Source organism: Cetorhinus maximus, chromosome 2 (genome assembly GCF_964194155.1).
Source record: "Cetorhinus maximus chromosome 2, sCetMax3.hap1.1, whole genome shotgun sequence".
Taxonomy (NCBI): Eukaryota; Metazoa; Chordata; class Chondrichthyes; order Lamniformes; family Cetorhinidae; genus Cetorhinus; species Cetorhinus maximus.
The window spans coordinates 83,734,270-83,759,264 of NC_135880.1; the positions used below are offsets into that span (position 1 = coordinate 83,734,270).

At 42.2% G+C, this 24,995-nt stretch overlaps 1 protein-coding gene across 1 annotated transcript in view; it reads left to right on the plus strand.

Annotated features, from left to right (window-relative positions):
- Positions 1-4,240: 4,240 nt before the first annotated feature.
- hsd17b4 (hydroxysteroid (17-beta) dehydrogenase 4) overlaps positions 4,241-24,995 on the plus strand; it is a 155,188-nt gene continuing 134,433 nt past the window's right edge. The window contains exons 1-10 of the mRNA XM_078566668.1: positions 4,241-4,326; positions 8,149-8,202; positions 10,074-10,181; positions 18,363-18,422; positions 20,052-20,073; positions 20,955-21,001; positions 21,899-21,983; positions 22,119-22,306; positions 24,445-24,536; positions 24,650-24,674. Of these exons, the coding sequence (XP_078422794.1) occupies positions 4,254-4,326; positions 8,149-8,202; positions 10,074-10,181; positions 18,363-18,422; positions 20,052-20,073; positions 20,955-21,001; positions 21,899-21,983; positions 22,119-22,306; positions 24,445-24,536; positions 24,650-24,674 (754 nt within the window). The 5' untranslated portion in view covers positions 4,241-4,253. The remainder of the gene's footprint in view (positions 4,327-8,148; positions 8,203-10,073; positions 10,182-18,362; positions 18,423-20,051; positions 20,074-20,954; positions 21,002-21,898; positions 21,984-22,118; positions 22,307-24,444; positions 24,537-24,649; positions 24,675-24,995) is intronic.

Consider the following 24,995-nt stretch of genomic DNA (forward strand, 5'->3'; position numbering starts at 1 on the left):
CAGAATACAGGCACTAAGGGAAGGCACAAGGGTGATTAGTTTACTCTTGTATACAATACGGCATGATTTAATTTATAAATATGCATTGGAATGTATATTTTCTGTTGGCTTTTATTTTTGCAATTTGGCTAAGTGGACAACAGGATGATCAGTGACAGAGGGTGGGTGAGGAGTGTGGAACTGTTAGTGAATGGGGAATTGAGGTTAAGGCTACTGGTATCACTGATGAATTAGTTATTCATGTACAGCCTGGGCAGAAATGGGCTATCCAGATACAGCCTCTCTTTCTCTATGTCCTCTTCCTCATGTTCCTTTCTACCATTTTCATCGGAGGAGGTTAGCAGCTCCTCCATACATGGCAATTCCTCTCCCCTTTGCATTGCAACATTGTGCAATGCACTGCAGACCACGACACCCTCTGCGGTGCGCATTGAAATGCTCCACTGGATGGGTCAAGGTATTGGAAGCACATTTTCAGCAATCCTACATTCTGTTCAATGATGGCCCTAGTCAATCTGTCTGCAGCATCATTACAATCCTCCTCAGGGTTGTAAGGATGATGCACTCCTGTCAGGAGCTACAGCCTCAGCCCTTGTTACCCAGGATCCAACCATGCACTTGGGCAGGGGCCTCAAAGAACTGTGGCAGCTAGGAGTTCCATAAAATGTAGGAGTCATGAGGACACCCTGGGAAATGAGCATAGACTTGCATGATTCTCTTCAGGTGGTCACAGACAACTTGAACATTAAGAGAGTGAAATCCCTTCCAGCTGGCTGTTTCTGGGAAGCTCTAATGGCAATGTGAGTGCAGTCAATTACACCCTTTTCTTGTGGGAACCACACGATGCCCCTGAAGACAACTGTTCTTAAGGCCTGGCTATCATCATCAATCGTGAATCTAACAGGGTATTCGACATGTATGCATTTATGAGTTGCAGCCTGGGAGATGCCACACATGACCTTCATGGAGCCCTGGAATGAGCTGTAGGTGTAGAAATTTAGGGCCGCTGTCACCTTGAGGACGACTGGGGTTCTTCCAAATCCACAGGGCTGCTGGTCTTATTGAAGGAGTGCATTCACGTAAGTGACTGTCTCCTGGAAAAACCTTATCCATCTCTGGCATTTCCCCTCAGACATCTGGAGGTAATTGGTGCAGGTTCTGAACATACGCTGGCATGCCAATGTTCTTCAGTGATGACAAAGGCCCTGATTGCCTTCCTCCTAATCTCCCTCCACATTGGCTGGCGCTGGCTGATGGCTTTGTAGCCTATGTTGCAGCGGGGGGAGGCCACTGAAGGATGGGCGGAATTCTGGGTATGGCCCATGGGAGGGTCATGCATTCTCATTAGTCAAGTGCAGCTGCTCTAGGAATGAAGGCCAAGTAAACAGAGGTGCTCATTTGCCTGCCTTCTTCACACATTCACTTTGTAGATTTGCATTGAGTCTCATACACCTAATATTTTTGAAATCACAGGCAGTGAAGGAGAGGATTCCCATCATAAAGTGGCCTCCAACCACAAGAACCCGATCTCCTGCAAAGTACAACTTTCTTGGTAGAAAGTTGATGGACACACACAATGTGACACAGCAGCTGGAACTCCACCTCTCTCTGTCACCCTCGATTTTCCTCCCATCTCCCTTGACCCTCACATCATCACCCAGCTCCTCCCCCAAATCACCCTGGAGCCTCCAACCATCACCCTTGATGCAGAGCCAGTGACCCTTGACCTTCCACCTCTCACCCTTGCCTCTTCTCCTCCTCCACAGCTGACCATCCTGCTGTTTACCTTGATCCTTCATCTGTGATTCTTGACCTGCCCTTGCTTTCCCCTGACCCTCCCTCAGAGACCATTGATCTGCCCTCCAGCTGGACCTGCCCTGCTTCAAACATGATATCCCTTCCCTAACTGTTGACCTTCCATATATGGTACAGCTGCTTCCCTTGAACAGATAGGACCAAACCACTGCAAAGGTGGATTCTGACCTATAGGCCCCAGCTTGGCGCCCTTCAGGCATTTCCTCCCTTCTGCCCCCAAACATGCCAGTGCCTTGCTTTACTGATGCTTGAGGACCCGACCACCATGTCCTTCTTGCCAACCCAGCTGCTGCACTGTTTGAGGCCCAGAACACCATCACCACTCTCCGTCCTCCTCTTCCTTGCTGCTACCAGACTGTCCAGCTTCTCCTGCTCCCCCCACTGTGCTGCTGAGTTAGACAAAGGCACTGTGGGTGTACCTACACCACATGGACTGCAGCAGTTCAAGAAGGCAGCTCACCACCATCTTCTCAAGGGCAAATAGGGACGGGCAATAAATGTTGGTCCAGCCATCGAAGAGCACATCCCGTGAATGAATAATAAAAAAACCTTACCTCAGATGCAAAGATTGAACAGCCTTGCCTGGTACACGCCACCGTTAAGCTGTTAGGAAACAGGAGACATGAGATTCCCATGCGCCACTAATTTAATTTTGAAGGTATGACTTAATTTGGTGAAATTCCCATTTAATGAGTATTCATGTCGGGCAGCATCAGGGCCACTCTGCTGCTGATTGAATTTCTCTCACGCAACCTGGTGTTGGAAAACCGAGATTGTGGCTGCCATCTAAGCCCCCTCGCCTACCTCATTTCCTGCTCTTACAAGCTCCATTGAATACCACCCCAGGCCTGGACAGAAAAATCACGACCGACACTCCAATGCAGTGCTGAGTGGGTATTGCACTGTCAGAAATGCCATCTCTCAGAAGAGATGTTAAACCGAGGTCCCATTTGCCTGCTCCAGTCGATGTGTAAGATCCCTTTGAAATTATGTTAAAGAAGAGCAGGGGAGATATCCCCAGTGTCCTGGCCAATATTTATTTCTTAATCAACATTGCAAAAAAACAGATTATCTGGTCATTATCACATTGCTGTTTGTGGGAGTTTGCTCTGTGCAACTTGCAGCTGTGTTTCTTATGCTACAATGGTGACTAAACTTCAAAGTACTTCATTGGCTGTAAAGCACTTTGAGACATCCGGTGGTCATGAAAAGTGCTATATAAATGCAAATATTTCTTTCTTTCTATTCCTGGAGACTCCAGGTTGATACTGGAAGGTTGGGAACTGCTAGATCCATCTTCTCTGTGGAATGCCATCTTGGCATGGTGGATGGGCTTGTGTGTTCCAACATCCGTTGAGTGATGTTGGTTGAGAGCCCCTTGCCCTTGGTAGGGCCACCCATTGAGGCAAGGTCAGACATTACGACACCCCCCCCAACTACCTTCCCAACCCCCTCAACTAGACCCCCATCCCTCCAGCTACCTACCCCTTAACCCCCTTGAATGACCCCTCCACCTCCACCCGACTACTACCCACCCCACAACTGACCACCCGGCCCCCTCAACTCATCCTACCCCCTGCGCCCCAACCCATCCTACCCTCGATCCACCTACCCCACAACTCATCCCAAAGCCCTGTCCCATCTTATCCTCGCTCCAAGAGTAAAAAGAGGTTATCGCTTCGCTTCCCCAAATGCTGCTGCCCTGCACTGAAGTGTCCTAGGAGCTGGTAGGCTGCACATTTCTTAGCAGGCCCGAGTTGGAAGGTTGGGCGAGAAATGGTGCAGCTACCAACCTGGGTAAGTAAAAAGGAGTGGAGTGGCAATCCGACGGTGACTGCTACTCCACGGAAGTTCTGTCCCACTCCCTCTGATTCTCTCTACACAGATGCTGCCTGACCTGAAACACTCTCTGATTCTCACTACACAGATGCTGCCTGACCTGAAACACTCTCTGATTCTCTCTACACAAATGCTGCCTGACCTGAAACACTCTCTGATTCTCTCTATACATATGCTGCCTGACCTGAAACACTCTGATTCTCTCTATACAGATGCTGTCTGACCTGAAACACTCTGATTCTCTCTATACAGATGCTGTCTGACCTGAAACACTCTGATTCTCTCTATACAGATGCTGTCTGACCTGAAACACTCTCTGATTCTCTCTATACAGATGCTGTCTGACCTGAAACACTCTGATTCTCTCTATACAGATGCTGTCTGACCTGTTGAATGTTGAAGGGTCATGAGGACTCGAAACGTCAACTCTTTTCTTCTCCGCCGATGCTGCCAGACCTGCTGAGTTTTTCCAGGTAATTCTGTTTTTGTTTCTGTTGAATGTTTCACTCATTCTCAGTTTGTCTTGGGGACTACATTTTCCAGGGTGCAGTGCGGTCAGTGCCGCGCCTGCGCACTCGGTTTCCCCTGACGGCGGAAACATGTCGGCCTCAGGAGCTGCTCTTCCTCTGCGCTTCGATGGCAAAGTGGCCCTGGTGACCGGAGCCGGAGGAGGTCAGTGACTGGCGCTGTGTTTCCCCACTGTTTGTGTTCATTGAGCATCAGTTCAGCGCCTGGACCGATTCGCGGGTTAATGTAATCGCCGGAGGCCGGGGATGAGTTCTTGCTGCGGGTTCGGGCTTTGCATTATTTCGCCTCGTTTAAATTAGTTCATTTTTACCCTTTGGACGATAACATTACAGGAATAGTATTTTTAATCGTGTGGATCTATGTCATATCTGCCGTTGCTGTGGTTTAAATTGTGACTTTTAATTACTTCGAAACGTCATGTCGACGGCTCACTAAGAGTCAGAAATGAAATTTGAACTTTAATATTTACTCTGGCTACATGCACCATACAAAAGCTAATGCATCAGAATGACCCTCGAGTGTTTCACTTAAATCCGCACTACATTTACAAATAGTGCAGTCATTTGGGTTTCAAAGTATACAGCGAGGGAGGGGAAGATGTTAAAGAGACTCAGCAACTTTATAACACTTTATCTCAGATCTGAAACATAGTCTGCTGACAGTGCAATCTTTTTTCCATTGAATTTTGTTTTCAGCACCTTTGGATTAACAGGTTTTTTCCCAAATGTATAAATTGGACAACACAAAAGACTAATGAGGAAATTTTGAGGAAAGCATACACACAAGAAGAACTTTTGCAAATGATCAACAGACAGCCACAATTATTTGGGCACATACTTAGGAGAGAGAAACTAGAACATCTGGTAGTGTAAAATTGAGGGTAGCACAGCAAGAGGGAGACAAAGGAGGAAATATACACTTTAAGAAGCAGAAGGGTTGTAAGATTTGAGAACAGTGCAAGGATGTTGACAGCTATTAAGGACCATGAAAGTTGGAGTGCCATGATCGCCTATGTTGTAAAACATGGCAAGAAGATTCCATGTATTAGTGCTTCGCAGAACATACAGGTTTTGTTTTACGGAAAAAAAGGAACAGGATTAGGCCATTCAGCCCCTCAAGCCTATTCTGTCATCCAGTTAGATGTTGATCTGTACTTTAACTCTTTTTACATGCCTAGGTTCTATACCCCTTAATACCCTTACCTATCAAAAATCTATTGATCTCTATTTTGAAATTTTCAGTTAACCTAGTCATAACAGCTGAGAGAGAGTATTCCAGGTTTGCACCACCACTTGAGGAAGTGTGACCTGACATCACCCCAGAAATTATCTGGGCTCTAATTTTATGCCTCCTTGTTTCAAACTTCCTTACCAGAGAAAAAACTTTTGATCTATTGTATTAACTTCTTTAATCATCTTAAATATCTCAATTGTATTGCCCGTTAATCTTCTATACCAAAGTGAATACAGGCCTAATCTATGCAATTTGCCTTATAATTATTCCATTATTCCAGTGAATCTGTGCATCACGCCCTCTAAGGCCAACATATGTCCTTCATAAGCTCTGGTGCCCAGAACTGAACTCCAGCTGCAGATGAACCAAAACTTCATTGAACTGTACCAAAACTGCCACCCTTAATTCCTACCCCCTTGAGCTAAAGGCTAACAGTCCAATTGTCCTTTGCATATTTTTTTCTGCCTGACCACTAGTTTTCAGTGCTTTCTATAAATGGACAGAAATCCTCCACAGTTTCTGTATTTTGATCTATCTTTCTTAGATCCAGAGTGGATGACCAGACTTTTATGCCTGTGGGTGGCCTGGCAGGTGGTAGTGGGGATGTAAAACTGGGTGGCATGGCAGCAGGCACATGCATGTCACTTACCTGCGTCCACTGGTATTTTACTAATGGTGGGAAGTGTTGGACGGCCTGCCCTTGGGTCAATTGAGGCTCTTAAGTGGCCAATTAATGGCTCCTTCCGCTGCTGCTGGTAGTTCACTAGTGATGGTGAGTGTCCATTTCATTTGGCAAGGTCACGAGATGAGCTCTGGCAGCTTGACAACGGGCTGTGGGGATCCCTCCCTGTGCTCAGTGGAGGCCCCTCTACCAGTGGCTGCCAGTGCCCCACCATCGCTTGTTCCCTTGCTCTCCCAATGGCATCCCCCTATTCCTCTCACCAGGGTCTGTCAGACTGGCATTCACCTTGTTATCTGGATCCAGCGATGTTCTTTGTTGGGTACTGCCTGCAGTTCCAGCAGTGGTCAGTGCACTTGATGGTGCTGCTTGGAGTGCAGAACTGTTGGCTTTTTTTGGCCAGCAGCTCTTGGAGTATGGGACTTCCTTTCAGATGGTAGTGGAAGTCTCCCTCTGAGCCAGTTAATGGCTGTAAAATCAGCTCTGTGCTTCCCAGCCATGCAGTGGAGGGCTTCTCCCCTACTTTTCAGCTGGGAGCAGGGCCACTGCCTCCATGTCAAATTCTAGCTAATGACCCGACATTGAATTCCATCTGCCACTTTTGCCCACTCAGTTAATCTGTTAATATTTCTTTGTGACTTTGTGCTTCCACCTGCACTATTTACTGTGCTAGCGAACAGTACCATTAGCAAAGATTGATATTTGGCTCTCTATTCCTTTATTTAAGCCATTGACTGCTCAGATACGATGAGCTGTGACAACTATAAACTGCCCCTTCACCTAATGCCAGGTTTTTGTTAATGGGTATTTAGTTTTTCTCCTTTTAATTTTGCTTAAAATTGACAGTATTTCGATATAAAATGCAATCATGTTGTACAAGAAATGCTGTCCTTAGTTTTGCTGTAAGTTATGCAACATGACAAATGATTTGTTGAAGAAAAGGCAAATACATTTCCCTTTTAGTATTGATTATGCGCTGGAGCTATTTTCTACATCAGAATAAATTATTACAGTGTATATCTGTGTTGCTTACTTTTTTTTCCTTTTACCATCAATTTTGTTTCCCCACTGCTCTTCTCAAATCATTGACTCTTGGCGGGGTACAGTTTGACAGGTGGTGGGAGCAGTCCTCTTGCTCCTTTCCCAAGGTGTTGATAGATATTAGATGGACATCATTAAAGCTGATCACGCCTTGCCCAACATGCACTCAGGCTCTTACAGCAGACCGTATAATAACGATCATCACTGGAGACCTGTCCTATTCCCCCCATCAATTGTGCAATTCTACTGTTGTCCTGGCTGAAATCAGCACAGTCAGTTTATATTTAGATTGAATTGGGGTCCATTCTGGTTTGAGCCATTAGAAGGATTTTGCTGCTTGCTTTCAACAAATTCTCTTAATATTTTCTTAACTTGAGAATTTCCAAAATGTATGACTTCATCAGCGTTCTACACAGTGGTTATGTACAATGCTTCCCAAACTAATTTATTTTTACTAAACAGTTTATGTAAACTGGCCCATGGTTAAATTTTGTACACATCAAGTATATTATGGCACTTTGATGTTGATGAATCGAAGGTGCAACTAAATTGCAGACCAGCAGTGACATGAATGACAAATTAATCTATTTTGCTCATTGTTGCCTGAGATTGTGATGTTGGGGAACACTGCTCATTTTTAAATAATATTGAGAGATCTTTCACTTAGCTGAAATTACTGGAACAGGCATACTTCAGTTTTAACATTTCATCTGAAGGACTGTACTCTTTTGTACTGCCTCGTTAACACATCATTGTGCTTGTGTAACTGCTTATTAGCCAGTTACTTTTTTTATTCTAAAAATATTAAACTACATATTGTGAAAATACTGCAATATAGCCAAAATTTGGAAAAATACTGCCCAGAAACATACAACATGCTGTTTGTACTGCATCATATTTATATTCAATTTTGCACAAGTGTATAATGGAGGAAAATAAGTGCATGGTTTTTAAGTTATAAAGCTGTGCATTTTTTTGCTTCTGGATTTATCAAAGTACTTTTTTTTAAACAGGTTTGGGAAGAACGTATGCCTTGTTGTTTGCAGAAAGAGGAGCTTCTGTGGTTGGTAAGTGCTGTTTGAATGCCAAACCCCTATTAAGTCACTATGTATGTTTTCTTAAGTATAGTTTTTGAATTTTTCCCCTAATTTCACCCTATGTCTTTTGAAAGTCAGACTTGCAATACTGTGTTCAATGGGCACTGGCAGCCACTGGTATCTTAAGTGACCACTCTTCATGTGTAATCCTTGATAGCGAGTGACGGTTGACCATTTGACGATGGAGGACATCAAAACTGCCTAATCCTGTTGTGATTCCTACATCCACCCACATGTACTTTTCATAGTCATTAGATTGTGATCTGGAATGGAAACCGTGGCTGACTTTCTCCCCTGTGGCCTAAGGCACTGAAGCCAACTGTAGAATCCAAGCCAATTGCTTGGCTGAGATCTTTTAACTTGGCCCATGCCAAGAATTGAACCTTGGACCTCTTGGTCTCAATGCCTTAAGCCATACTCTCGAGGATGTACAGTTCAGATTTCTGTTTAACTGTAACCTTTTTGCAGGTAAGTAGAGTACTGGTGAATTAGTTGATTACTTTGCATTGAGTTTAGGGAATTCTCCTAAGGGTTGTATTTACTTCCATTTACTAATTTTAGTACAGACGTGTGAAATAGGAGCAACTTTAACATTACATTAAAAATTAGCAGATAATGTGGTAACGTAACTTTATTTTTACAAGTAATAGTTGAATTATTTATGACACCCCATCTGAAATGCATTTGTTTGCTGCGTGTCCATCGTCTTTCCTAGATGGAAGGTTGCTGGAACCATTTTTGCAATGTTGACTGTCTAACAAAAGGGACTTGCACATCAATAGATGGTATGTTTGCAGTTATGTCACAAATTTCGCATTGCAGTTTCCAATTGTTAACCATTTTGAGGTGTTGTTTAATACAAAGGCTCTAATCAGAAACAATAATATCCTTTATCTCAAGGGGTTGTAAGCAAGGAAGTGATGCTTAGTTTTAAAGAACCTGGGTCAGGCTGTATTCGATTTTGGACTACATCCTCAGGAAGGATAAATTGAGCTCAATGGGAGAACATTGCAGATTCACCCGAATGATGTCAAAGCAATAACAGGCTAAATTATAAGAGCAAATTACATAAACTTGATATGCACTCCCTTGATTTTAGAAGATTGAGTGATGATCAAATCAAGGTGCTTAAAATGATAAAGGGATTTGACAGCATAGGTACAGGGGGCTATATAAAAGTGGGTGGTGGGTGGCCCAACTTCTGCAACAAAAACTGGTGGCATGCCTTCCGACCTGACCTCTGATGGAATAAAGTGCCTAATTGGCAGCGGGAACTCTGCCACTGCAGCACCCGGTTCCGCTGGGGACATTAAATCATGGAATCTTCTAGTGCGGAGAGGATATCCTGCCTCTAAAAGCTGCTGGCCAGTCAGAGGCTGGTAGCTTTCTGGTACCAGCAGTGGCCACTGTTGGCAGTGCCACCAGGAGTGGTTGCCATTGCTGGTATTGAAACGGGTCCTATGCTGAGGATCTCTGATGCACCTCCACCCCGCACGCTCTTGCCTGAATGTATGGCTATTTAAGATGGAAATTGGAAAGAGTTTCTTCATGCCAAAGGTAGTAGAAATCTGGAATTAAATCCTCCAAAAGGCGACGGTGCTAGGTAAATTTAAACTTTCAATGCCGAATTGGAACTTTTTTGGTTGAGGGTATCATGGGATATGGAGCAAAGATGGGTGAATGGAGTTGAGTTAGAAATCAGCCATGACAACATTGAACTGCGGAGGGTCAAAAGGCTGTGTTGGCTACTTCTGTTTCTATGTCCTAACCCAGAATTTCATGTGTCATGAAAATAAAATATTGCTTGACTACAACATTACATCTCTAATTTCTTGTCACAGTAAATGACCTTGGAGGTAGCATCAAAGGAGAAGGCAAAAGTTCGTCTGCTGCAGATAGAGTGGTGGAAGAGATAAGGGCAAAAGGAGGCAAAGCTGTGCCTAACTATGGTATTGTACTTAACTTTATATTCACCTTTCCTCTACTCATTTCAATTTAGAAATGTGTCATGTTATCTGTTGTGTTTCCAGGCTTGGTTGTCCTCCCTTTTTGGTTTCCTTTTAAAACTCTCATGACCTTCTAGTTTCTAAAAGACCTTAATAGTAGCTTCTTTAGTTTAATTGAGCAGTTTTTTTGGCTCACCAAAATGTTTTTATCACCACACGACAAATTATAGAACTTGTAAGTGCTCTGCAGTAGTCACAGCATTTATGAAACTAGACTTGGAACCTTGACTGAAAGATCATTTCATGCTCTTTTTAACAATAGATTATTGAGAGCTGCACTGTCACAGTTACAATTTTATGGTGATTAATCTTTATTCTATATCTTTTGGCAGATTTAAAAAAAAGCTCCATTCTATTTGTTGCAGTTTGCTGGCAGCGAAAAGTAAATCTCAGTTTTAGCAATTAATAAGTAAATTCAGGTAATCTCGAATACAAAAATAGTGAAGCTGTCATATATAGCTCAATTGTACCTATTTGCATAAGAGGATGAAGGATAGTTTTTGCCTTTTTAAAAAAAGAGAAAAAAGTTCAACTTTTGAAAAAACTCTAAACAATTTCTTTCTACCACAAGCCCTCTGTCAAGTATTGTAAAACTGTGTCTTATGACATTGCTTTTGGATGGGGGAACTGTGGCCTCTCAAAGCAGGGTAAATGCCAGTTGCTGGGATGACACCTGATCCTTCTGTCAGGGCTAATTACCATTGAATAATAGTGCACTGGCTAAATGACAGTGCACACTATTAGAGAAGGGAAGAGGAAGTATGGCTACTGCTTGGGCCTTAAAGGCTACAGCAACATTGATAGGCAGGTAAAATGGAGGACACCTGGAAGAATCAGGTTTTTACCATGTTAGCTTCTATCGAATAGTGGCAAGTTTTTACATTAAGCCTGCCAGATACTATTTTGCATGTTCAGAGTCATAGAGTTATACAGTACAGAAACAGGCCCTTCGGGTCCATACCAGCCATCAAGCACCTATCTATTCTAATCCCATTTTCCAGCACTTGGCCCATAGCCCTGTGTGCTATGGCGTTTCAAATGCTCATCTAAATACTTAAATGCTGTGAGGGTTCCTGCTTCTACCAGTGCCTCAGGCAGTGTGTTCCAGATTCCAACCACCCTCTGGGTGAAAAAACTTTTCCTCAAATCCCCTCTCAACCTCCTATCCCTTACCTTAAATCTATGCCCCCTGGGTATTGACACCTCCGCTAAGGGGAAAAGTTTCTTCCTACCTACCCTATGTATGCCCCTCATAGTTTTGTATCTCTTTATCAGGTCTCCCCTCAGCCTTCTCTGCTCTAAGGAAAACAACCCTAGCCCATCCAGTCTCTCTTCATTGCTGAAACACTCCAGCCCAGGCAACATCGCGGTGAATTTTCCTTGCACCCTCTCCAGTGCAATCACATCCTCCCTATAGTGTGGCGACCAGAACTGCACACAGTACTCCAGCTGTGGCCCAGCTAGCGTTTTATACAGCTCCAGCATAACCTCCCTGCTCTTATATTCTATGCCTCGGCTAATAAAGGCAAGTATCCCATATGCCGCCTTAACTACCTTATCTATCTGTGCTGCTGCCTTCAGGGATCTATGGACATGTACACCAAGCTCCCTCTAATCCACTGTACTCCCTAGTGTCCTACCATTCATTTTGTATTCCCTTGCTGTGTTAGTCCTCCCAAAATGCCTCACATTTCTCAGGATTAAATTCCATTTGCCACTGCTCTGCCCAACTTACCAGCCAATCTATATCATCCTGTATCTCTCCATCAATTTTATTTGAAGTTTCTGTCCCCTGTTTTTGTCCTCCCTATCATGGTTCAGATGGAAAATGCACCTAGGCAATCTGCCAAGGAGGGAGTAGGTGTCAGTTGGTCCCAGTGGTGCCATCAAGCAGGAGAGAAACTGCTTGTGATTGGAGGAGCAGTGAGCTGTGGGAAGGTAATAGCAGCGTAACAGCCTGAGCACTGGAGTGATGATGGTGAGAGAGGCTGCTGAGTATGGGGGAGAGAGGCTGCAAGGGTGAGGGAAAGGATGTGGGGACTGGAGAGAATGTGCAAGCTGGAGAGGCCATGAGGCAGCAGAGATTCCGAAGGTGAGGTGGGCTGCAGAGGTGTCGGGGGGGGGGAAGGCGGGGCTGCAAAGGGTGGGAACAGAGGCTTCATGAAGTGGGGGCAGCACAGGGACCCCAAAAGGGGTGGGGGCATCACAGGGGCCCTCTGGAGGGGTGGTGGAGGGTGTGAGGGACAGGGGCCCCATGAATGGGGGTGCGGGAAGAGACAGGGGCCCTGTGATGGGGGCGGGGGTATTGGGGCTCTGCGAAGGGAGGGGTGGGGGGGGAAAAGTCAGGGGCCCTGCGAAGTGGGTGGGGGGTACTGGGGCCCTGAGAAGGAGGGTGCAGAGTGGGGGAGTGCAACTGCAAGGGACAGAGATGGGAAGAGGGCCCCTGCGAGGGGGAAGGAACAGTTATAACACTGCCAACAAAGGAATACCCAGCTAACTGGGAGCCAGGAAATTTTGAAGTTATTGAGGCAATAAATTCCTTGCATATGAATGTGTGGACTCTCCAGCTTAAGGCAGCATGAGTACAAGAGCTACAGTATGGAGGAAAAATGTCACAGATGCTATTGTAATAAGCACTGTTAATCAGATAATTTAATACTGAACAGTAGTGGAAAGATTTGCATTCATGTATAATCACATCTCAAAGCGTTTCATATTGTGAATTGCTTGAGCTGCAGTGACTGTGTTAGAGTCTAACATGCAGCCATTTTGCATATATTAAGATCCGAAACAGTAGTGAACGACTTGCATTTTTTAGTGCTTTTCATGACCTTAGGACATCCCAAAATGCTTTACAGTCAATGAAATACTTCAGAAGTGTCATCACTGCCTGTAATGAGGTAAATGATCAATTAGTTTAGGGGAACCGAGGGAGCGTAATCTAAAAGTTAGAATCAGGTCTTTCATGAGTGACAATTAGGAAAATCCTCTGCTCACACAGGGTGGTGAACGTTTGGAACTCTCTTCTGCAAACAGAAAATGATGCTAAAAGCAAAATACTGCGGATGCTGGAAATCTGAAACAAAAACAAAAATTGCTGGAAAATGATGCTAGATCAATATCAACTTTTTAAAATTTTTTCATGGGATTTGGGCTTCACTGGCTGGGCATTTATTGCTCATCCCTAATTGCCCTTGAGAAGGTGGTGGTGAGCTGCTCTCTTGAACTGCTGCAGTCCATGTGGTGTAGGTACACCCACAGCACTGTTAGGAAGGGAGTTCCAGGATTTTGACAAGCCACAGTAAAGGAACAGCGATATATTTCCAAGTCAGGATGGTGAGTCACTTAGAGGGAAACTTCCAGGTGGTGGTGTTCCCATGTATCTGCTGCCCTTGTCCTTCTAGATAGTACTGGTCTTGGGTTTGGAAGGTGGTTGCTGCTACTGTGCGTCGATAGTGAAGGGAATGAATGTTTGTGGATGGGTTGCCAATCAAGCAGGCTGCTTTGTCCTGGATGGTGTCGAGCTTCTCGAGTGTTGTGGGAGCTGCACTCATCCAGGCAAGCAGGGAGTATTCCATCACACTCCTGACTTGTGCTTTGTGGATGGTGGACAGGCTTTGTGGAGTCAGAAGGTGGATTACTCGTTGCAAGATTCCTAGCCTCTGACCTGCTCTTGTAGCCACAGTATTTATATGGCTAGTCCAGTTCAGTTTCTGGTCAATGGTAACCCCCAGGATGTTGATAGTGGGGGATTCAGTGATGGTAATGCCATTGAACGTGAAGGGACGATGGTTAGATTCTCTCTTGTTGGAGATGGTCATTGCCTGGCACTTGTGTGGTGAACATGTTACTTGCCACTTGTCAGCCCAAGCCTGAATATTGTCCAGGTCTTGCTGCATTTTGACATGAACTGCTTCAGTATCTGTGGAGTCGCGAATGGTGCTGAATATTGTGCAATCATCTACGAACATCCCCACTTCTAACCTTATGATGGAAGGAAGGTCATTGATGAAGCAGCTGAAGATGGTTGGGCTGAGGATAATGCTAGATCAACTGTTTAATTTAAATCAGAGATTGAGATCTAAGATGCAGTAAAAAGGGTAGTAACTGCTTAGTTAAAATCTTTGAGCTTTGTGCATATGCGATGAAAACACATTAGCTGTGACCTTACCAGTCCACGGAAAGCGTGTTTCGGGCGATGGCTTTTTGTATGTGTCAGTTATTTTAAAAAGAACTTGTTGCTAGTTTACGCCTGTTGTTTTCTTGTGCCAATTTAAATTCTGAGGTATCTAGAAAATTAATGTTTTCCTTGTGTGTTGTGGTTTTAAGTTTAATGGAGGGGTGATTGATTACTCAAGACATTGATGAATTCTTGTAAATTTGCTTCTGTGTGAGTCCAAATACCCAAATGTCAACACAAATACAGAAGATAATGTTGCTACATGATTACATCACCTAACAAAGGAGTTAATGAGAATGGAAAAGGAACCCTGAAAACCAAAAAAAAATTCTCAAAAATCAAAAAGTAGCCCTTGAAAAGATCTCAAGAGCTCTTGAAAATGTTATGATGCTCGACCTGACTTCCAAGTTTTTTGGTACAATTCCATTAGGCACCAGTAACTTTTTTTGTGTAAAATAGACAAAGTTTGAGATCCCAGGTACTTAGAGAATAAAGCCACAAGATTCCACAGTTTTTGAACAAACAAAATAAACTTTACTATACAAGGTCAGAAAAATAAAACAATTTACAATATCTAATACAATAAGGTTCAGGATTCACACGAGGTAATTGGGAATTAACAGGCAAACTATGGTCTAACACCCACACTACACATTAAATAGCAGATGCGACCAAGACAGATCCCACAGACTTTTCAGCAACACATCCAGATGTCAATGTTCACTGAGTTACACAATCTCCTCAAAACTCTGCCTCCCTTGTGAGGGATTGCATGTCTTCACTCTTTTTTGAAGATCTAACTTTGGAGTTCTCTCCAAAGGTTGCTCCAACTCGGATTTCCTCAATGATTGCTCATTTCCTAGGATTTCAATCTCACCTCCTGAGACTATGTTCCCCTGGATTGCTGAGTCTACACTCCAGCACCAACTCTGAGGCACAACTTCAGCTCTTCAGGTACGCCGAGCAGAACTGCTCCAACAGCCTGCAGCACAGAGTCACCAAAATTCCACTATCTTTTCCAGGGATGCTTCTGAGCCGTCATTACTTGGAGCCTGTCAGTCGCACACCGTTATTGCTTGGAACCTACTTTTTGCTCCTCTCCTCAGTAGTTTCTCTCCCCAGTGGTTCTTACCGGTGGTCTCCTTCCTGTGGCTCCTCCTCTCTCCCTGTGACCTCAACATATCCCCTGCCCCGGGACTCCTCTCATAATGGCAGCCAAAACTTTGGGTTCCATGATCAGGTTTTTGTGCTTTTTTTCCCCATGCGGGCACTTGTCCCTGACCCAAAGCTCCCTCAACTCTGAACTGTGCGTGCACAGTCTGCTCCCGATTCACACGTGCAGAAAAGTGATACGGGTGACAGGCTCCAAGTAGTGAGGGTTCAGGAGAAGCCCTGGAGAGCTGAAAAGGCAGCAGAATTTTGGTGACTGTGCTGCAGGCCATTGGGGCAAAGATAACCCTTTAGAGCAGTTTTCTTTGTTGTAGCTGAAGAGCTCCCGATTCACGAATGCACCGAAACTCCAGGGGCATATTTGGACTTGTAGTTCCCGATCTCTGCTTGGAAATCAGGTGAGTCTGGATTCTTAACAAAAAAAGTAAAATTTTGACCCCTGCCCTAAACGGAGCATACACCCAGTGATGTTGTGGAAAACCTGTGCACTGAGATATCTGAAATTCATTTACATCTGAACTAGCACTGCTGTATTCTTTTGAAGTGCAGTCACCATACAGAATATTCAGGAGCAATATTATACAGGGACAGATAGTGGGGCAACCCAAATTAGAACACGGTACTCTAACCAAGATTGGCACTCAATTTTCTTTCTATTGCCTGCTTGTCACTTACTATTCAGGTGCTAAATCATAGCATCTTGCTCATCCTATGACCAAGGAACACCTCTCCCTTCCCAACTCAGCATCATTGCGAATCATCTATCCCTTCTGCATTTCAGACTTGGTCTGTCCTTTTTATGAGCAGCTTAATTGGACCACCTTTTAAATAATGTGAGATATGAATTTATAATAGAAAGCTGGCAGGAATTTCAGACTAAATACACAAAAAGTAAGTTTGGTAGATGGTAAAAACTAAAATAGTTTCATGGAAAATGCATTTTTTGTGGGTTAGTGTGAGGTAATGTTTTTTGAGATGAAGCATACTTTTAATGGAAGGTTGCTGAAGGGTACAGATGAATTATCTAGAGGTTTGAAAATATAATTTCCTAAAAAGTGAGTTCAGATAGATAAAGCTAATAGAATTTTCAGTTTTTGGATAGGGGCATAAGGTATAAGAACAAGGAAATAATGATGAATTTATGTAAACAGTTAGGATATTGGTTAGAGTACTGTGTGCAGTTTTGAGTGCCCCATTATAGCAAGAGTATTAAAGCCATAGGCAATGCACAGGGTATATTCACCAAGATACCATGGATGGGAAAATATAGTTGAGAGATTTGGGATATTGGAACTTTCTCCACTCAACAGAGAAAACTGAGGAGATTTAGGACATTTCATAAAATCATGAAAAATTTTTGATAGATGTTTGGGAATGTTTCCTCTGGTTGGGCTGTCTGTAACAATGAGTAATTGATTTGAATCTATTACCAAGAGTGAGAGATATTTTTAGAAATTCTCAGTCCATGAGTTGTTGGTGAATGGGATGCTTTGCCACATGAAGTTGTTAGACAGAGGCCATTGCATCTTGTAAGGAAAAGTGGAATAATGTTTGAGACAGGCAGGTGCAGTGATGTGGGGTAAGAGCAGGTGGTGGGATTAGCTTAGGGTTGTTTTAGCAAAGAAACAACTCAGCCAGGGGAGGCGGTGGCATAGTGGTAATGCCACTGGACTAGTAAACCAGTGGCCCAGGTTATACTCTGAAGAAGAGTTAAATGGACTCGAAACGTTAACTCTGTTTCTTTTTTCGCAGATGCTACCAGACCTACTGAGTTTTTCCTGCATTTTCTGTTTTTATTATTAATGCCCTGAGGACAATGATTCAAATCCCAGCACAGTGGAATTTAAATTTAGTTAATTAATAAAAATCTTGAAGTAAAAATTACTCTCCATAATGGTGCTATGAAACTACCATTGATTGTCGTAAAAACTGATCTGGTTCACTAATATCCTTTAGGGAAGGAAATACCATCCTTACATGGTCTGGCCTATGTGTGACTCTAGACCCACAGCAAGATGGATAACTCCTAACTGCTCTCAAGTAGGGATTGGAAACAAACGCTGTCCTTGCCAGTGATGTCTATATCCCATGAACGAATAAACCAGACTTGCTGACTGTCCAATGGCTCCTTTTGAGTTGGAAACTGCTGCTGTAATGGATAAACTTGTCCTGCAATTTTTACTGTGCTTCACTCACCACCAGATGTCAGTGCAGTACTGTAAATGCTGCTCCCTTCTGAGCTTTTGTGTATTAATAATTTAACATAAATAAGGTTTCAGTTCCTAATGTCTCTTGTGGCTTACATGCATATAGAGATTCAGAAAGTGCACTGAATGGGACCTGTAGAAACACCCTGGAATTGGTTAAAATGATTTTGTGTAGTTTATTGCAGAGGAGTTCATAAGTTAAAAATTCTACTGGCTCGATCAAATATTTCAGTTAGCAATTGGAAAAGTTAAAACTCAAATCCGTTTTTGGCATTATGTAATTAACTACAATAAAATATTGAAATGGGAATTTGGAAATGAGAATTTTTTTAATTAAGCAATTGACATTGGATGAAGACGGTAACCTAAATGAACAGAGATTTATTCAGTGTTGCTTTAGCATGACTTTGATTAAGCTTTTAATCAATAATTGGTCAATAATGAAATCATTTGAGAGCTCTTGTTTGTTCAAGAGCTAATACTTTAGGAATTTTTTGTGTGTCTTATGCGTGTCTTATGTTTAGTAGCTCTTGATATTTAAAATTGTGATTTTTCTGTGATTTGCAGATTCTGTTGAAGAAGGTGAAAAAATTGTTCAAACTGCTTTGGATGCCTATGGAAGGATAGGTAAGTGGTGATCCATTTGACAGATATGTTAAAAGACCTGTACAGGATGGACGGGCCATGTCTCAATAAGTCTGGCACAAATGCCCTTGTAGAGATGTTAACTACTGTTCTGGGTTGGGTTTAAACTAATTTGGCAGGTAAGCTGCACCAGGGTGAAGCACTCCAGAGGCGATAAAAAGGTCCACAAGAACGGGAGAGAAAAATAACATACAAATAAAGCAGTTCAGAAATGGGAGGGATCCGAAGGGGGAAATACAAGGCAGACTAAGACGGGGCATTAGAGTACAAGTACAAAAATGCCAGAGTGTATTAAATGAGGTTAGTGAGTTGCAGGCACAGGTAGCCATGTGGGATTATGATACAGTGCCAATAGCAGAGATTTGACTGAAATAAGGGGAGGAATGGCACTTAATATTCCTGAATACAATGTATGCAAAGATGCAGGAACTTGAGTAGTAATAATGGGGGACTTTAGTTATTTTCCTAGTCTGAATTAGGATAACTTAAAAAGTGCAAAGAAGGAGAGTAATTTCTGAAATATGTGCAAGAGAACTTTCTTGTTCAGTATGTTTCTAGCCCAATGAGCAAGGAAGCAGTGCTGTATCTAGTTCAGGGGAATGAGATGGGGCAAATGGAGTATGTTTCCATGGGAGAGCATTTGGAAAATGGTTATCGTAAGGCTTAAGAGTAGTTTTGGAAAAGGACCAGAAGAAAACGAATGTGAAAATATTCAACTGGATGAGGGATAATATTAGCGAGTTGAAAAGGGATCTGGCCGAAGAGCAATTGTAATCAGAGTTTGGCAGATAAAATAGGAAATGAGCAATTGGAGACTATCAGAGAGGAGATAGTTCAGGTGCAGACTGATCACATTCCCATGAGAGGGAAATGAAGGGCATGCAAAGCTAGAGCTCCCTGGATGGTTGAAGTTTAAGAAATTAAAATGAAACAGGAAGCTGATGTTAAATGTCAGATTCATAACTCTGTGGAAAGCCTAGCTGATTACGCAAGTATGGAGGAGAATTGAAAAAGGGAATTAGAGAGGAAAGACAATGTATAATGATAGATTAGTAGATTACAAATGATCGCCTCTCATTCTCCTAAACTCGAGGGAATATAAACCTAGGCTACTCAATTTTTCCTCATAGGACAATCCCATCATTAGAGGAATCAGTCTAGTGAATCTTTGTTGCAGTCTCATTGGGCAAGAAGGCTAAGACTGCATACATTTCTTGAGCTACGATCTTACTAAGGCCCAATGTGATTGTAGTGAGACTTCTTTACTATTATACTCCAGTACCTTTGTAAGAAAGGCTAGCATGCCATTTGCTTTCCTAATTGCTTGCTGTACCTGCCTGCGGATCTTCTGTGATTTGTGTACATCCTGGCCCTTGAGAATACCAGCATTTCCCAATCTCTCTCCATTTTTTAAACAGACAAGGATTTAAGGCTCCGTCCTTACTATTAAAAACTAGTACTCTGTATAGTGTTTCATTTTGAAATCATTTGATTAAAAACAATTCACTAGTATTAACATAAAATTCAGGTATTGATTATTAGTTATTTTTACAAATTGTTTCCCACATTATTGTGGTCAGCCATTTTAAACCAGACTTTTTTTTCTTTCAGATATTGTTATTAACAATGCTGGGTGAGTACAATATTTAATCTATTTTAAAAGATATTTAATATGCCCTCATTCTTTAAGAGACCAGAGGGGCTCTTTTGGTGAAAGGGTGAAAATAGGAATTAAGTTTGATTCGCAACTCATCCACAAACATTCACTCCCTCCACCACTGATGCACAGTAGCAGCAATGTGTACCATCTACAAGATGCACTGTAGGAACTCACCAAGGCTCCTTAGACAGCAGCTTCCAAACCCACGAGCATTACCACCTAGAAGGACAAGGGCAGCAGATAGATAGGAACACCACCACCTGAAAGTTCCCCTCCAAGTCATTCACCATCCTGATTTGGAAATATATCGCCATTCCTTCACTGTTACTGGGTCAAAATCCTGGTACTCCTTTCCTAACAGCACTGTGGGTGTACCTACACCACATGGACTGCAGCGGTTCAAGAAGGCAGCTCACCACCACCTTCTCAAGGGCAACTAGGGATGGCCCAGCCAGCGAAGTCCACATCCCATAAATAAATAAAAAAAACTAGCCACCAAAATGCTTAATGAGCACTAGCTAAAGTTTAAGTGGCAATCTGTTAGTTAATGTTCTTCGTATGACCGTTTTGAGTGCAAGTTTGAACTCCTTTGCCAAGATTGCCTCTTGTGTTAAATCCAGGTGTATCTTGACCACCTTGGAGGTGCTTTCGTGCCTAAAGTATTGTGGGGGTGGTGGCGTTGGGGTGCTGGGTAGGGCCTGGGTTTGGTTTCCTTGTTCTATACTATTCTAGTAAATCTTATCAAGTTAATTACTTTCATAGATAGTCGGTGACCTCTTCACAATATTATACAGCCTCCATTCCCATATGATTGTGTATCACTGTTTTTATTGTAAATATCTTAATCTTTTCAGGATTTTAAGAGATCGTTCCTTTGCAAGAACAAGTGACTTGGATTGGGGTGAGCATCTGCACAGCTGAGAGCTTCATTTTGAGTTAAATGTGTAATTATATATGCTCTGCATCAGCAAAATGACCATTTAATTAGCCCAACTGAGAACTGATTTTGTTACACAGTCATGCTATTGTTATATGGATCATTTGGGGTTATTGTGGGATCTGCATATAAAATATTCACTTCTCTCTAGATATTAAGTAGATCATACTTAATCAGATAGTTTTATGAACTTAAAATTATTATTGTAACTGGTTAAGCATATGTGACAAATGTATTGTCATATGAATGTAAGGCCAGTTAACTATATATAATTGCTTAGAAATAAAGACCCTTGTGTATTGTCTCAGAATTTTAGGTTCAATTTTTAATTTTGGCCAAGATGTACTCTTAATAAGACACAAATAGAGGCCATTTAACATATGCTAATTAATCTATCCAGGGAGGTCGTACAGCCACTCCCCTGCCCCTTCATTGCTTCAACTTATTATTTCTTACATAGTTTGAGCTTTCACACCCAGTGATCTGTTTTAAAGTTCATTCGAAGGGTTAATCACTCTGCATGAAGAACTTTGTGTTATTAATCACAAAATTAACTTTTACTAATTTGAACCCATGTTTCCTTCACCACCTCCCACAATTCAATGTAAAGCAATATTCTAGATTTGTTTAACTATGTTGTATACCTCTACCCTTTCATCTATTGGCTGCCTCCTTTCTAGACTGAAAAGACCAACAATTTCAGTCTTAGTCTTCTGATACAGGAAATCAAATTTATAACTTTTCTCTGATCGTAACCTTACATAACTTGATTATGAATTAGCTCCACTATTTTGGCTATGTATATCATTTATTCCATGTTTATTACTGAGCTGGCCATTTAAAAAAAATATTTTTCTTAAGATTTAATTCAGAGAGTTCATTTGAGGGGCTCATTCAAAGTCACAAGAGCTGCATGGAACCACATGAGGAATCAAAAGTATGGCAGGTAAAATAATAAAATCTTGGTCCTTCCTAGACTTGTTGGTTGCTCTTATTTTGATGCACTATAGACATGGTTCATTCCTTGCTACAAAACCTCACCATTTGATGTGATAAAATAAACTTGTCATTTTTTTCTCAGAATTATTATGACTGCATCATCTTCTGGAATATATGGTAATTTTGGACAAGCAAATTATAGTGCTGCAAAACTTGGACTACTGGGTCTTTCGAATACACTAGCAATTGAAGGTCAAAAATATAACATCCAGTGTAACACTATTGCACCAACAGCTGGTTCCAGATTGACCCAGACTGTTCTGCCCCAAGGTAGGTAACATAAGGATACAGTAATGCCCTTATAATTCATCCTTTGTAAGGACTATGTTTCATTAATAACTTCCTTTAGAATATTATTCTAGTGGCTTGTAAAGCTTCCTTCTTTCACTAATCACTTTTACAGGAATGTTTTCTGGCATTGAAAAAAACATGCTATTTGAAAAGAATAAGGATTCCTTACTCTGCATCCAGCTTGCACTCTGCAACCTGGGAATGCTTGAAACTAAGAAAAATAAGCTAAAGTATTAAAGTTCTTCCATTCCTTAGCACTGCTGAACACAAAATTTCATCTAAGAAAGAAACAATAGAAGTTTTTTTTAGATTCTAATGTATACATGTTTATGTAAATATATATATCTCCTCTATTACATCTCTATATTGCTCTAAATCTTTTGCTTGTTTTGTTGTTTATTTGCACCAGTCTGTGCCACCGTATCTGATATCCATATATCTATTTGTAGTTCCGTTTAAATACCTAAATTACTGAGAATTTAAACAAAATGCAAAACAAATGTAATAGGAGCAGGGGTCAACCATTTGGCCTTTTGAGCCATTCAGTATGATCATAACCGAACTACCTAAACTCCATCTTCCCGCACTTTCACCAAAACCTTTGATTCTCTTAGTATCCAAAAATCTACTGACCTTTGTCTTGAATGTACTTAATGTCTATTCATCCATGGCTTTCTTGGCTTGTGAATTCCAAAGATTCACATTCTTTGGGTGAAGAAATTGCTTTTCATCCGAGTCCTAAGTGACCTACCCTTTATTCTGAGATTGCAGTGGAGGTTGTCCCCTTGTCCTCACACTTCACCCCACCAGCCTCCACATTCAAAGGATCACCCTCCGCCATTTCCACCAACCCTAGCATGATACCACCACCAAACACATCTTCCCCTCACTCTCCACCACCGAGACACCGCCCCCCCCCCCGACCCCTGTAAGTTCAGCATTCCATAGGGACCGTTCCTTCCTTGGTCCATTCCTCCATCACCCCCAACTCCTCATCCCCTTCCCACAGCACCTTGCAATGCAATCACAGAAGGTGCAATGCCTGCCCCTTTATCTCCTCCCTCCTCACCGTCCAAAGTCCCAAACACTCCTTTCAAGTGAAGCAACATTTCACGCGCACCTCCTTCAATTGGGTCGACTGTATTCACTGCTCCCATTGCGGCCTCTACATTGGGGAAACTAAACACAGACTGGGTGACTGCCTTGCAGAACACTTTTTCTCAGTCCACAAGCATGACCCAGACTTCCCTGTTGCTTGCCATTTCAACTCACCATCTTGTTCTCATACCCACATGTCTGCTCTTGGCCTGCTGCAATGTTCCAGTGAAGCCCAATGTAAACTGGAGGAACAGCACCTCATCTTCGGATTAGGCACTTGGCCTTCTGGACTTAACGTTGAGTTCAACAACTTCAGACCATGAACTCTCTCCCACATCTTGACCCCCTTTTTATTCAATTTCTTTTCCCCCACCACCACCCCTCCCCTTGTAACTACAGGGCCATCTGTCACTTGTTCTTATGTTTTGCTTTCACCGAGCACTGACCCTTATTCTGCTATTAACATATTCTGTTACCTTAACTTTATGCCACTATAAGCACCTTCTTTAGTCTTTAGCACTACCATTGACACCCCCTTACATTGTGTCCATGACACCTTAGTCAAATCTCTCCTCAGCTCCCACCTATCCCTGACCGTCTATTTTGCTCCACCTTCTCCACTCCCTCTTAAACAGTATAAAATCCATCACATTTCTATCTCTCTCTAGCTCTGAAGAAGAGTCATACAGATTCAAAGCGTTAACTCTGTTCCTTTCTCCACAGATGCTGCCAGACCTGAGTTTTTCCAGCATTTTCTGTTTTTATTTAAATGATAAAGTTTCTTTCATTTGGGTTTGGTCAACTGCAAGGAACAGTTGTGGCCAAAAGCCACACCCTATTTGCGCTTCTTGCCAGTGGAGTGGGGCTCTGGGAACCATGGGGCCATTGAATGACATTTTTTTATGTTGAAGATATTTCAAATTATTGTTATTGTTCTGGTATCCTGATGTTTAACAAAACAGCTTTTGCAGTTGCATGTGTAGGTCGATTTGATATGTAGTCTCTTTTCTTCAACCTAGAATTATTGGATGCTTTGAAACCTGAGTTTGTGGCTCCCTTGGTGGTTTGGTTATGTCATGAAAGTTGCCAAGAGAATGGCAGTTTATTTGAGGTAGGCTATTCACCTCAATTTACATATTTTGATTTATCTTTGTTTTCTTTTTTGCACTGGAATGCATAGGGGGATTGCTGAATTTTGTATTTCTGTTTCTTCCTTTCATTCAGGTCGGGGCTGGCTGGATTGGCAAATGTAAGTGCTGATTTGTACTAAAAGGTTATATGTAATATCCTTCCTGCTGTAGCTAGGTTATATGCAGTTCATTTATTTATGCATTGCGCAAAACTAGTTTCTAATATGAATTGAGAATGAAAGATGATTTACAAACTAAAGACCAAAGAACAAAAAAGGAATTCTTAAAGTTGTGATATATTTCATGCTTTCAGTTTAAACTGCGCATTTCTTATAGCTATAGCAGCAGATTTTTAAAATATCTTTTAAATATGGAGTTCCCTTTTTAGCGAGTTTTAATTTAGAAAGATTACTTTTATTATGTTGTACCATTCTCTTGTT